Source organism: Amblyomma americanum, chromosome 1 (genome assembly GCF_052857255.1).
Source record: "Amblyomma americanum isolate KBUSLIRL-KWMA chromosome 1, ASM5285725v1, whole genome shotgun sequence".
Classification (NCBI taxonomy): domain Eukaryota; kingdom Metazoa; phylum Arthropoda; class Arachnida; order Ixodida; family Ixodidae; genus Amblyomma; species Amblyomma americanum.
In genome coordinates, this window is record NC_135497.1 from 151,358,609 (window position 1) to 151,371,344 (window position 12,736).

General features: G+C 48.9%; 1 protein-coding gene across 3 annotated transcripts in view; it reads left to right on the forward strand.

The window, feature by feature from the left end:
• Positions 1-8,515, forward strand: part of LOC144113944 (N-acetylgalactosamine-6-sulfatase-like) — a 48,429-nt gene extending 39,914 nt beyond the window's left edge. For 2 of the 3 annotated variants that reach the window (XM_077647355.1, XM_077647356.1), the window contains exons 9-15: positions 791-954; positions 1,384-1,487; positions 2,631-2,779; positions 3,917-4,007; positions 7,756-7,877; positions 8,195-8,312; positions 8,374-8,515. In XM_077647355.1, coding sequence (XP_077503481.1) covers positions 791-954; positions 1,384-1,487; positions 2,631-2,779; positions 3,917-4,007; positions 7,756-7,877; positions 8,195-8,312; positions 8,374-8,460 — 835 coding nt within the window. In that variant the 3' untranslated portion in view covers positions 8,461-8,515. The remainder of the gene's footprint in view (positions 1-790; positions 955-1,383; positions 1,488-2,630; positions 2,780-3,916; positions 4,008-7,755; positions 7,878-8,194; positions 8,313-8,373) is intronic. The other variant, XM_077647357.1, reaches the window with a different exon arrangement.
• The last annotated feature ends 4,221 nt before the right edge of the window (positions 8,516-12,736 follow it).

Sequence of the window (12,736 nt, forward strand, 5' to 3'; positions counted from 1 at the left end):
CGCGAGGTTCTCGAGCCAGAACCGTCGACGCGGCCTCCCAAATGCATAAATAGCTCCCCTCAGTTTTGACGCGATGTCGTGGGTAGCGACACAGCGCCGATTCTTGCAAAAACCACCGTGTCGGCGCTCAAGTGCGCGGGGTGAACATCTTTCGACAAGCTTCCGCCAAAAGCATATACCGATCCACGCGTTGCACATCGTTCAAGGTTGGACACATAGCGGCTGTATATGCCGGGCCGGATTCTAACGTGAACGAGTGTGCCGATCGGGAATCGTCCCTTAATGAATAGAAACCCGATTATCGAGAGCTCACTAAAACTGACTGTACTGAACGCAAAAAGGAGACTGTGCTCTGTTCGGAAGCGGTGCGTGTGGTTCGTACGTCTCCCAACTCGGAGGACCCACGCGTGGAAGCTTGCTTCACGTTAGCGCGTCACCCGTGCATTAGAAGGAGATCGAAATCCGCGTACTAATTCGGTCTGTACAAATTTACCTTGGCACGAGTACGGGTTAGGCCGTTCTTAAAGTTTGCAAATGCGTTTCATGCACCACATATGCGCTTGCAAATCAAATGCACGGAAAGGATCGGTGCAGGCGCGTCTTAATTCGCGGCTTCGGCCGGCCGTGTCCGACAGCTGCACGGACGCAAGGCTCAGCTATTGACAGCGCAGCGCATGGCCTGCTTGCACAATCTCTTGGCGTTTCTGCGAGGCGGCCGCCATACATTCACCGCTGCAGTGCGATCGCCTCGAGTTAGGTGTTGCGCGTGAACTACTCCTTGGCGCTGCAGCTACGGCGACGCTGTGATTGAGCTGGACCGTGGTGTGGGCACCATCCTGGACACCTTGAGGAGCACGGGGATCGCGGAGAACACGCTCGTGTTTTTCACCTCGGACAACGGGGCGGCCACCTACGAAAGGGAAAGCGGTTCGTATCCGCGCGAAATGGAGAACGGTGAGGCTTCCATTACATAGCCCAGGTGCCTAACTAATGCTCAACTGGATGAAGGCACTCGCTTCACTTGCATGCAACGCAGAAAGTAAACATATTGCTCTCCCAGTTTCTTTAGTCTTGTGAATTTTATTCTGGCTCGATCAATCGAAGGGCAGCTGTTTGAGAACATGCGTGCAGCGCGTTCGAGGCAATAAACAGGCCGTGCCTGCTTTGTGTATAGAGGAGCGGTAGCGGCACGTGCTGAAAAAGTAATTTCTAACCAAGTGCGGCCCAGTCTAAACGGATGGTTATTCTTTCAAGTATACGGAAAAGTGGCAGCATTAGCACCTTGTTCCCTGAAGCGCTCAAGTGCATGCACGATGCTTTGGAGCGGGTGCACATTCGCGACTGGTCCACCGTGCAGCCGCAGACGTGGCCTGTGCACTGCAGGTGGAAGCAACGGGCCCCTACTGTGCGGCAAGCTGACCACCTTCGAAGGAGGCGTCCGGGAGCCGGCTATTGCCTGGTGGCCTGGAACCATCCCTGCGGGCACGGTGAGCCGGAAACGGACGACGCGTGGCACCTTCCCGAAATCTAGAACACATGTCGAGCACTAAGGCTGAAAAACGAGACAAGGTTGAGCGGGACGATCATCATCTCTTCTTAGTTCTGTTCTCGATTTTGTATCCGTTTCAATTGCTTAGTCCTCGCATTTCCTTGCTTGGTCAGCGACCAGTCTATGATAAGCAGACGGTCGCAGTCGCAGGCCCATGCGTATGGCTACTATTTTCTTCGGTGGCGCTTGGGCGGGGACAAGGGTGGATGTAGATACGGTGTGGACGGTAAAGCGATGTGGAGTTTGGCACTAATCAATGCTTTGTACGCCTCTGTGTGAACCAAAATTGCCAGATCGCTTGTATTTTTCTTTCACGAAAACTTCAGCGTACGACCCTCAGCTGCAGGCGGTTCCGTTCAGTGCTTCCTGCCACCCCGTCCATCTGCATCTATTGAGGCTAAAATCATAATAAAAAGAAAGTTAAGGAAAGCATAGGCCTCACATTTTCCGGAGCTGCTTGGAATGAGGAACAATAAAGAAAAGGGGTAAAGCGGGAGCACAAGGAGGAATGAATCGAGGAGCACGGCCATTTCTTTTCGTAACTTTTATTTTTCCACTAGCCGCGCTCTTTTTCCCCTGCTCTAGATCTATTTTCCCCAGAGCCGCGAGATCACTAAAGAAAAACAACTCCAGGAACATTTTTTATGCCGAATAGTATTCTAATACGCTATATGACGCTGCATGAAAATGCAATGCTAATCGTGAATGGTACGCGTTAACAGTGTGTGGCCAAAAAAATAGTAAATAGTAAAAAGGCAGTCATTCACACGATGATAATACTGCAAGAAATATTTTACGAGCCAGGGAAAGCTCATAGATGCGCTAAGGATCCCGTAATCTAACAGTTCAGTCATTACTGTTTTGAATAAAACCCGCCAGAGCTGCTGCATAGTGGGCCTCGAGTTACGCCGAGCCTTGAGCAACAAAGCACAAGGTGTGCGCTGCTGCGATTGTCTCAGAAGATGGAGATGTCCGGTAGCCGCCCATTCGCTCAGTCATTCTTCATGCTCCCTGGTTGATCGAGAGATCGGTCGGTCGGTCAATCGACCGACCTGTCCTCGTGTGCCTTGCCTTCGTCCAGGTGAGCCGTCTGCCGGTCTCCAACATGGACCTGCTGCCCACCATTGCCGAGCTGGCGGGGGCCACGCTTCCGCCAGGGCTGGTGCTGGACGGCCACAGCCTGGTGCACGGCGTGCTACTCGGCCGCCGGAACAACCCGCCCACCGAGAGGTGAATGCACCGCCAGCGGAAGAAGTGTTTACCCGCGGCTTTTTTGATGCCACAGCTGAGTAGTGAAAGTGGAAGAGCCGGCACTGCTGCTCCATTTCCAGCACCGCGGACCTTGTCCTAAAGGCTGGCAGCACAGCGTAAGGTTGGGCAAACAGCAGAACACAGCAGGCAGGGGTGGCTGACAGAAAGCGCAAAACGCGCGAAAAGCTATATGAAACGATTAGCAAGCGAGGTATAGAATTTGGGCTAAGTTTTGACCGTTGCTCCGGCCGAATGCCAAAATTTTGGATATTTTAATGTGAACTTCCAATAACGAACGACTCAGTGCACTTGCAGCTGTACCGAGTGCATTTCAGCAAGTAAAATGTTACAGTGAACTTTAAGCTTTTGTACTGTCCCCTCTCTACGACTGTTGTTTGTGCTATTGCTGGGTTGCTCATCTGGAGGCCGTGTGTGTCTGGCGTTTCATTCAAGCTAGGAATAGAAATATTCAACTGTAAAAAAAAAGAATCGTCTCTGCGTTCGTTAGGGCGCGCCGTACAAATGGGGTGTAAAACAGTTTTCGATGCGAGCGAAGTAGAAAATATAACAACCCATGATACCGTCTCATAACCTTCGCAGATTATATCACGATCCGTGTCTGCATGCTAATTCTTTGAAAATTTGTAAATCGCGGGGCTTAACACCTCGAAGCGACACATGGGCTATGAGGGACGCTGTACTGCAGGGCTCCGGATTAATTTATACCACCTTGGGTTCTTTAACGTGTGCTGACAGCGCATGGGCGTTTTTTTTTGTATTTCGCTTCCACCAAAATTCCGCCACCTGCGACATTGGGCTCAGTACCCGAATGCCAAAGCCACTGAGCCACCGCAGCGGGCTAATGTTTTGAACTTTTCGGCCTCCTCCTGTCGTAGCTATATATGCTCTACGTTAAACATTGCTTCTGGTTGCTCTCTGATTGCTTAACTTGCTGCCACATTAAAACTTGGACCAGTGGTGAATGCAGCGCATTGAGATGCACTAAAGAAATCGGCTAAAGTGAATGTATTAGAGCCGAGCATTTATTCTGGATGGGCATCTGGGCGCGGTTCACCGCTGTGCCATCTCATTCGCATGCATCCACCCTGTGCGCAGGCCTGTCTTCTACTACCGAGGCAACGAGCTGATGGCGGTGCGAAGCGGCCTGTACAAGGCGCACTTTTGGTGCTGGACAGATTTCAAAGGGGTATGCTCTTTTCCCGTCGTCGACCCTGCCATATCACGTCGCTCATGTAAGGGCACATCATTTCTGCAACGACCCAGCTAAAGCTCTCCGCCAGCCAAAAAGAGGGAAAGAAGGATAACAAACATTTATGGTGCAGTCATCACTTTCAAAGGTAACAAGAAGATTTAGCAAACTTATTTCGTTCGACAGAACGTTTTGTTATGCTCGTATGGTAATGATGATTATGGTGATGATTATGGATTTTTTTTGGCGCAAGGGCGTCTATGGTCAAAGAGCGCCATGGCACAGGGTATTTTTCGATTACTCAAGGTGGGGTCAAAGACCCATTTTCAGGCATTTCACTCTTTACTATCACCAGCTCGTATGGTTAATGTTTTTTTTTTCGTAACATGAGCGGCAATATAACGAAACGACGAAGCCGTTAAGAATTGAATGTTAAATTTCTGGTGACAGTAAGTACAACAAATCACTGAGCCCGTGCTGTCAAGTTCTTTCTATGTCCTCATGTTAAAATGTAGCGCTGGATTAAGAATACAATCACTGAGCTTCCGAGCTCACACATGGTCATGTAAGTGTTATCTATAGCGTGATATCGACTTTAACCCACACGCTAGCCACAAACACTAGCGTGTTGCCGACGAAACCTTTAACGCTTGAAACATAAGGATGGAACGAATAGGAGGACACATGCGATATAGCTTTCAACAGGTTTTATTCATTACACGAACTTGTTTTCATAGACTCCGCTTTTGTGCAAAAACCTATCGTACCACGAATAAAACCTTTTGAAGGCTGCCTCGTCCGCTTCGTTCCGTCCTTGTGTTTCAAGTGCTACATATATTTCGTCATGAGCAACCAACGAGCATATACAGCTACCCTGAACTGGCGTGTTTTACGTTGTGATGCAGGGCAAAGCCCCACTTTAGTTTTTATTTTTATTTTGCCTCAACATATCGCATGTCCGCAAAGACAGTTGCTCCTTAAGCAGCCAACGACTCTCTCATACAAGAAAGCAGCGCGCTTTGCCAGCGTCTTGTATTTTTGGGGTATACGTTGGAGGGAGGGGGGATCTGTCCAATGAACCACCCTACGGGGCTATTCCCGTGGCGGCTTTTGGGAAGTGATGAGTTTAATTTAGTGCACCACTGTTCCGATTCACTGCCGAGTGCTGACCTGTATAACAGGAGTAGTTGCTCGGGTATACATACAGTGCCATGCATTTTCTTCTGCCCTGTGCGCGTGGGGCGTTTGCCATGAGGCCTGAATGCTGTTGCGAGCGCTGGCACTAACCAGGTGCTGACATAGGAAAATTCGACATCATCTTCTATATGAGACAAGTCTGCAGAAAATTCTGTGATTTCTGTGGCCCTAAGCGCAGCAGCCACGGGTGACTGGGACGCCACACAGGTGTTCAGAGGATAAGACTGACACTGGGCAGTGCAAAAGACATCGCTTCTGGGAAACGCATTTTTTCGGCATCACCTTAGTTGAACAAGAACCCATGAATCGTCCCCATGCGACGAGCTATAGTGCGCAATAAGTGGCTCGCTGAGCTGCGGAACTGTCGAAGGTGTAGCGTTAGATTAACTCAAGATTAGCCTCCTATACGCTCGAGGAGGCGGTGGCTCCTGTGGAAGTGTCATAGAAGTGTAGGCCAACTTGTCTGTGTCTTAAAAAGATATCTTTGCCAGACGCAATTGAGAAGCCCATGAGCGCATTTGCTTTAGCATGCAATCTGGAAAGGATATGGCTGTGTGGTGGAGCTCTCGGATTTCGGCGACAAGTTGTTCATGGAACCCATGACGAAGAGCAGATTGTAACGCTTCGAGGGCGGCCTTTGGATCGGTGAAAACAGACCACTGCTGGGGAGTTTCTGCACTGATATGCTCAATGGCGACACGAATAGCAGTAAGTTCTGCACCAGTCGATGGAGTCCGGTGTGATGTTTTCACTTTATTAACTATGGTCCTTACGGGGATGACTACGAAGCCCGAGGAACTGGAAGGGGTCACTGAGCCGTCGGTGTCCGTGTTTCTCATGCAAATATTCTACAGTAGTCTGTTTTAGTGCTGTCGTCGATAAATCAGCCTTCCTTTTGATGCCCGGTATGGAAAGAAGCACGTCAATCAATAAATGGCACGAAATTGTTTATCAATGGCTGCCATGACAGCGGCATCTCAGGCAACCACCGCTAGGCCAATTTTCGAATTCGCGTTTAAAATCCTTGGACCCAGATATGAAGCTCCGGCTTCCATCCGGCCTACCGCGTCGTGAAGAAACTTTTCTGTGTCACCTGTGGCTTGGTGTAGCTTTCTCCAAGCATTACTCCTTCTTAATCGGTATGGCTGATAGCCCTGCATGTGCCATCTGTGGGTGTGACGAGACAATAGCCCACATTCATTGTGAACGCCCTGCCGACAGCGCCGAAAGGCAGTCTCTCTGCCGTGCTCTGGAGCATCTCGACCTGCGCCCACTGACTGCAATGAAGATTCTCGGCCACAGACCGATCGTCGGCGGTGAAGACCTCCAATGCACTGCTCCGCTTCTTGAGAACTTCTGGCCTGCACGATAGGCTGTGACTTTGCATAGTGACTTTAATTTCCTGCTACTCTCTTTTCTCCTCCATCTTTTTATCCCTCACCCCTTTCCCCCCGTGCAGGGTAGCAAACCGGTTATTGTTCCGGTTAACCTCCCTGCCTTTCCTCCTCCTTCTCCTCCTCCTCCTGGAAAGGATTTTCCGCACGACTTTGCGTGTACAGTCGTGCCCCGTTAATACGACCCCCGTTAATATGGGCGACTTGAATTATGGACAATTATTTCTGGGCACCAAACTTTTTCAACGTGTTTACGCCTCGTTAATATGGAAACTCGCTGTCGGGACAATAGACAGGGTGAAATTGTACAAAGCCCATTGGGGCCAATGTATTTTTGTCCCGTAAATATGGTTAGCGATGAGAACAAAATCCCAAGTGATTCTGCGAGATTTTCCGCCCTTGGAATTCTGAGTGCAGAACACCAGCGAAAGGCAATGCGAAAATGCGAATGCACAAGTAAAGGCCTTTTTGCTTATGTACGGTTTCATGAATTACAGTAGCAACGTGCCTTACCGTTTGCCGCATTGCATGAACGGCTGCTGAAAAATTTCGTTGTATATGCTACGTTTAAAACCCTATCCAGCAGTTGCCAGCCGAGTGAGTATAGAGTTCTTGGGATGTGAACAGTCGTAGCAAGAGATACTTAGTCGCTCCGATAGGCGCCATCACGCGTCTCATGGACCAATAGGAGCACCAAACGTGCTAAAATTTGCACCGCATGATTTTAAAGATAATGTAGAAACGATAAATGTACCTGGAGCTTCGAAGACTGCTCGATTTCCACTTCACGGCCCACCGCTACGAAGCGAAGCAGTCCGTAATCATAATGCTTATTTTTCATATTTATTTTTGGTTTTCTTCATGATTCGTTATTACGGACGACTCGCTTTATGAACATTTTTGTTCAGAAACGAAAGTGTCCATATTAGCGAGGGACGACTGTAGTTTAATTCTGTTTTTATTTTTGCTTTTTCCCTGTTCTTCTCCTTTCATGCCGGGCCCGTCTAATCTCCCGACGGTGGGTCCAGGGGGCTTTTGTACAGAATTTTGTCTTATGGAACTAACACGTCACTAAACATCAAGTCCCGGAAACCGCCCAGAAATCCGCGTCCACGACAAGACTGGAGCTTGCGAGCCAAACCTCTTGCTTCCAGGACCTGAACGTATGCCCCGGACAGCATGTGGACGGCGTTACCAGCCACAAGCAGCTCAACTACACGGACCAACCGGTGCTGTTCCACTTGGGCCGGGACCCGGGAGAGAAGTTCCCCATACCGTACGTGCTCTCGCTGTGTTGCAGTTGGGCGGGCCACTGTTTGCTTGGGCTCGACACTCTCGAAAGCCTGTAGTGACAAATTCGCTCTTTCTGCGATTGCAGTTGCAACTGGTAATCGCAGCATGTTTCACGGTCACGAAATTAGATCGATGTGACCGGCGGACCGCGCAGGAGTACGGCGGTGGCCCTGTTGATTCCGCGAATGACACCAATGAGGCCCGGTTGCCGAATTCTAACGCATGCTCGCAGTAATTGCATGCTGTAACCGGCCCCCTGCAGAGCGCGCCAACTGAAGGGGCAACCTCCTCGTTTTGCAGTCCACACCTTCATGAGTACCGCGAGCACATCACACCCATACTCGCAATCTACCGCCAGCACAAGCGCAGCGTGGTTCCTGGAAAACCGCAGCTCGACTGGTGCGACGCCGCCGCCATGGTAGGTATATATACTCCGCGGCTGCGGAGCTGCCCAACTGAGCTACCCTTCGCCTCTGCAGCAGTGGGCCCCTCCGGGCTGCGAGAAGATCGACCGGTGCCTGCCGGTCCCGCCCTCGAGGCCGCAGCGTTGTTCGTGGATTCGCTGATCTCGCACAGCGTAAATCTGATTATATCAAATAAAGAAGACATCTAAAACGTGAACGTGATTTTCTCTTTTTTAGTTTAAGGTATATGGTGCTCGGCTGCTGACACGAAAGCCGCGCGTTCGATTCCGGCCGCGGCGGTCGCATTCCGATTCCCCCCCCCCCCCCCCCCCCCCCCCCCAACACTCACACACCTACAGCGCCGAGAGACAGTCTCTCTGCCGTGCACTGGAGCATCTCGACCTGCGCCCACTGACGGAAACGAAGATTCTCGGCCACTGGTGGTCGAGATTATTTGGAGCCCTCCACTTCGACGTCCCTCATAGCCAATGTGTCACCTTGGGACATTAAACCCCATGAAACCTAAAAGCCTAAATATTTTCAATTGGAGATTGATATAAGATGATGACGCTTGGCAATGGCGCCCACTAATTGTCATATAGAGGACAGTAAGTGTCATCAACGCAATTATGAAAACAAAATAAAGGACAGAATTGCAGTTGGAAGTGTATGGATAGATTTACAGAAAGTGTCTTCATGCCAGTGTACAGCTCTCTACAAGCAAAACAAAAAGAGAAAAAAGTCCTATGATCATCGGCAGAACAAAGGTTATATGACATGCATAGTACGACAGGACACTAAATATTTTATGCGCCTGGAACATTTTCACGGTTAAACAAAGAACTTCCCGGAAACGAGGCATAATAATACCGAGGGATATAAAGTATAGTCCCGATGAAATCATGCGTATCTTGAGCATGCGCCATTCGTTTTTCTAGCCGCTGAATGATGTTCGCTAGTGGAGACCTTCGTCACATACTACTTAAGAATTCTCCTTCCAAGCCCCAGTAACCATGCAGTAATGCCATCAGCGCATTGCAAATGAAGAGTTACTCATTTATTGCAATGGAATTTGGCATGCGGTGGCCAATATGTTTATGCTTTTCTGTCTTTGCTTGTTCAGATACAGGAGAGGTGGCATAAAGCGCTTGGAAGTGGATGCCACGACCACTTCAGCATTTCAGCATATTCGTAATGGCAACTATGACACGTTAAGTACTAGCTACCCACACAATACAGCCACACATTACCTACCCGCGCTGTACGAGGCGGCACTATTCCGGTGTTTAAAATCATTCGTTCCAGATTTTATTTTTAAAGCAGTGAAAGATACACAGGCGCGGTATTTTGGTGTGAATTGTACTGCAAGGCGTGCATTATTTAAGTTATAGAGTGCAAATAAAAGATGATTAACTTCTAAAGTTAGTCTTTTTTTAGACTATATTTTTTGAATTTCGATTCCAGGGCAACAATTATGTTGCTAAACTGAAGGCCGTCAACATCGAAATTGAGACGACTTGCTAAAATTTCCGAACCGGCAACGTGGTTCGAGATACCGTACTTGGAAAAAGATGTCTTCGAACGCTGGTAGGTTGGTAGCTCAATGTTTTTAGGGGAATCAGACAAGGTGGAGTAGATTTTGTACCAAGAGAATAATTACTCATTAGCATCCAGCTAAGCGCAGCCATTCGAGTACAAAGGAAAGCTATAGAGGGAATTTTTCTCTAACTACGAAGTTCATGTGAGAGCTGTATATCTTTAATTTGTAGCCGTAGGGCTAGCCGCGCATGGGTGGACGCTGAGTAATTACTCCCTAATTGCTAGTAAGTTGGCTCTCTCACGTTGCACACCCAACAAATGGTATTGCTGCACGGGGCGCCGTCGCGGAAACAACGTCAGCATCTTCTACGTCATAAAGCACATGAACTGCATGGACATCTCCTGCATTAAATATATGAGTGCAACGGGGGAAAGCCAACTGACCACTTTCCAAATGCTTGTTTTCTAACGTGAAAGTTCGAAATCTCGAGCCAGTATGCCGATTCCGACATTTAAAAAACTGAGCTCTCCTTCAGTCTTGACGGCCTTCAAATTCGAAGTACAATCTCACGTCCTGAATTAAGCACATTTTTTCTTTTTTTTTTCAAGTTTAAACGCAGCACGAGACGGCGAAGAGTCGAATGGAGCAACGAGTTTAGGAAACTTGCTGGGATAGCGACGAGGGCGGATTGGCGAGAAACAGCATATCTCTGGGAGAGACCTTTCTACTGGAATACAGGTTCAACTCTGCTAACGATTATGACATTAATACAGGTACATCCACACTCGAAGAGCAGATTTAGAGAAATAGGAAATACCATCATTCTACTGCGTGTCCCTCTCCTTATTAATTCTGTATCTCAACATTCTGCTTTCTAATGAACACCAACAGAGTTCTGTGTTTCTGTACACTGCAGTGATCACTGGACCGCCTTACTTCCGTCACACGATTTGTTGAAAATGACTGGGCGGTTCAGAATGTGAAAAGTAATTTACAGCAGAGTTGTTCAGTGCGCGGATTCAAATGTTTTAAGAGCATTGTTATGGGGTCCATTTGTCGTTCCGAAACACCGCAAGTTCAGTGGTGGAACAGTATCCAAGCTCGCCTCCTCGCTCAACTTTTTAATGCTTTGGTTTCCACTCCACCCAGAACCCGATTCATGAACCCGATTTGACCTTTCCCCTTTGCAAGCGCCGACGGGGAGCAGGAGGAAAACAGTTGCGGCGCAGAGGCGCGCTCCATACGAGAAGCCAAAGGCGCAGCAAATCAGAGAGCGCTGGCGCCACAGGGGACGTCACTGGCGGCTCCTACGCAGCTGGCGGGCCTGGGGCAGAGGAGAAACCTCGCTTCAAGAACAAAGCGGCAAATGGTTCTGAAAGGAGGCCCTCCAGCCAATAGCGTCGACCGATTCTCATGACGTCGTGGTCAACCCCCTTTGACCTGCCAGCGTGAACTCGCAGGGGGCGGCAGATCAAAGGAGATTAACCACGGCTTAATCGGATTAACCACGGTGTCATGGCAGTAGGCCAAAGCCATTGGCTGGAGGACCTCATTTGAGGGTCATCTGCGGCTTTGTTCTTGAGTTGTATCCGACTAGAGGCGCGTTTGAACAACTTCTGCCGTGGCTCTTCACGGGTTAGCATGGAGGCTAACCCGGGGCCGTCCGGGTTGTCGGATGAGGAGTACCGTCGGGCTCAACGACGGGAACAACAACATGCACGACGACAGCGGCAGCCAGCAACCAGGCAAATGCTGCACCAAAATGCTAACTCACGTTAAAACCGTGATTGGCAATGGCAGACTGTCGGTCAATTCTTTCTTCTCAGAGCGCTTTGAAAAACTTCGAGTGCCTGGCGTAAACAATGTTGATGGTTAAACCGCGGGTTAAACGACTGTTGAAGACAACATGAACGGCGCTTTTTCGCTGCCAAAATTTAGTGCCCATGTATTTCCCCACCGACGGAGGATGGGAAGAGAATTGAACAAAAAGAGAGGTAGCGGGTCCGCATCCGTCCACACTGTTTTGAGAAGAAAGGATACACTAACGCTTATTCATTTAACTGTGACGGCCCGATCAAGAAACCACTAGCCTATATAAAAAAAAATATCCCCTGCCTGTTTGAACGATGTTATCAGCTGTTGGAGTTGAGGGCTGACAGCTGCCTCATTACCCAGAGTACGCAATACTTCTGGAACTGCAGCTGTTCTTTAAAATTAAACTTCTACATAAAGCTGCGTCTCTCGCGGGCATTGCCGGAAAATAATTTCAAGGTTTTCTAAAGGATCAGAAATTTCACATTCTGGATGCTGGTCTTCAGATGGTTCGCAGACATTAAATATCTTGTTGCGGCTAACAGACCTGCCGCTGTCATGAAATGAAATTCTTCCATAAATTACTATCTATTTCGCGCCTCCCTTAGCTAGAAATCTTATCTTACCACACTGCTCCGGAATCAGATTCACATCCTTGTCCGCTGTTTTGCTTACGATGTGGTTCGAGTATACCCTCTCGACGTTAGAGCAACTCACTGTGATAGTCTTACCAGTATGAAGGAAGCGCGCGCTGTAATGTTTGCAGCTATATCACGAAAAAAAAAACAGCCAGTTTGGCCTGAAAGAGCACAGAGCAAACATAACGCACCTGTGGCTGAAACACGCTGCGCATTTGACCTGCACTGTTTCTCTTAGTTCTTGGCGATCTTGGCTCTGATGTGCGCGCTACAGCTCGCGCTAGCATATGAGGGGTTATTACTCAAATCAGCCGGCACTTAAGAACGCCTCGCGACAACCCTTCGAATGCAATAGCTAAGGTGCTGGCCGAAAATGCGAACAGCTTTGAGTGAGAATCAAGTACTTGCACCCAGACGCAGCTTCTAATTTAGTGTGCCATATACGGAT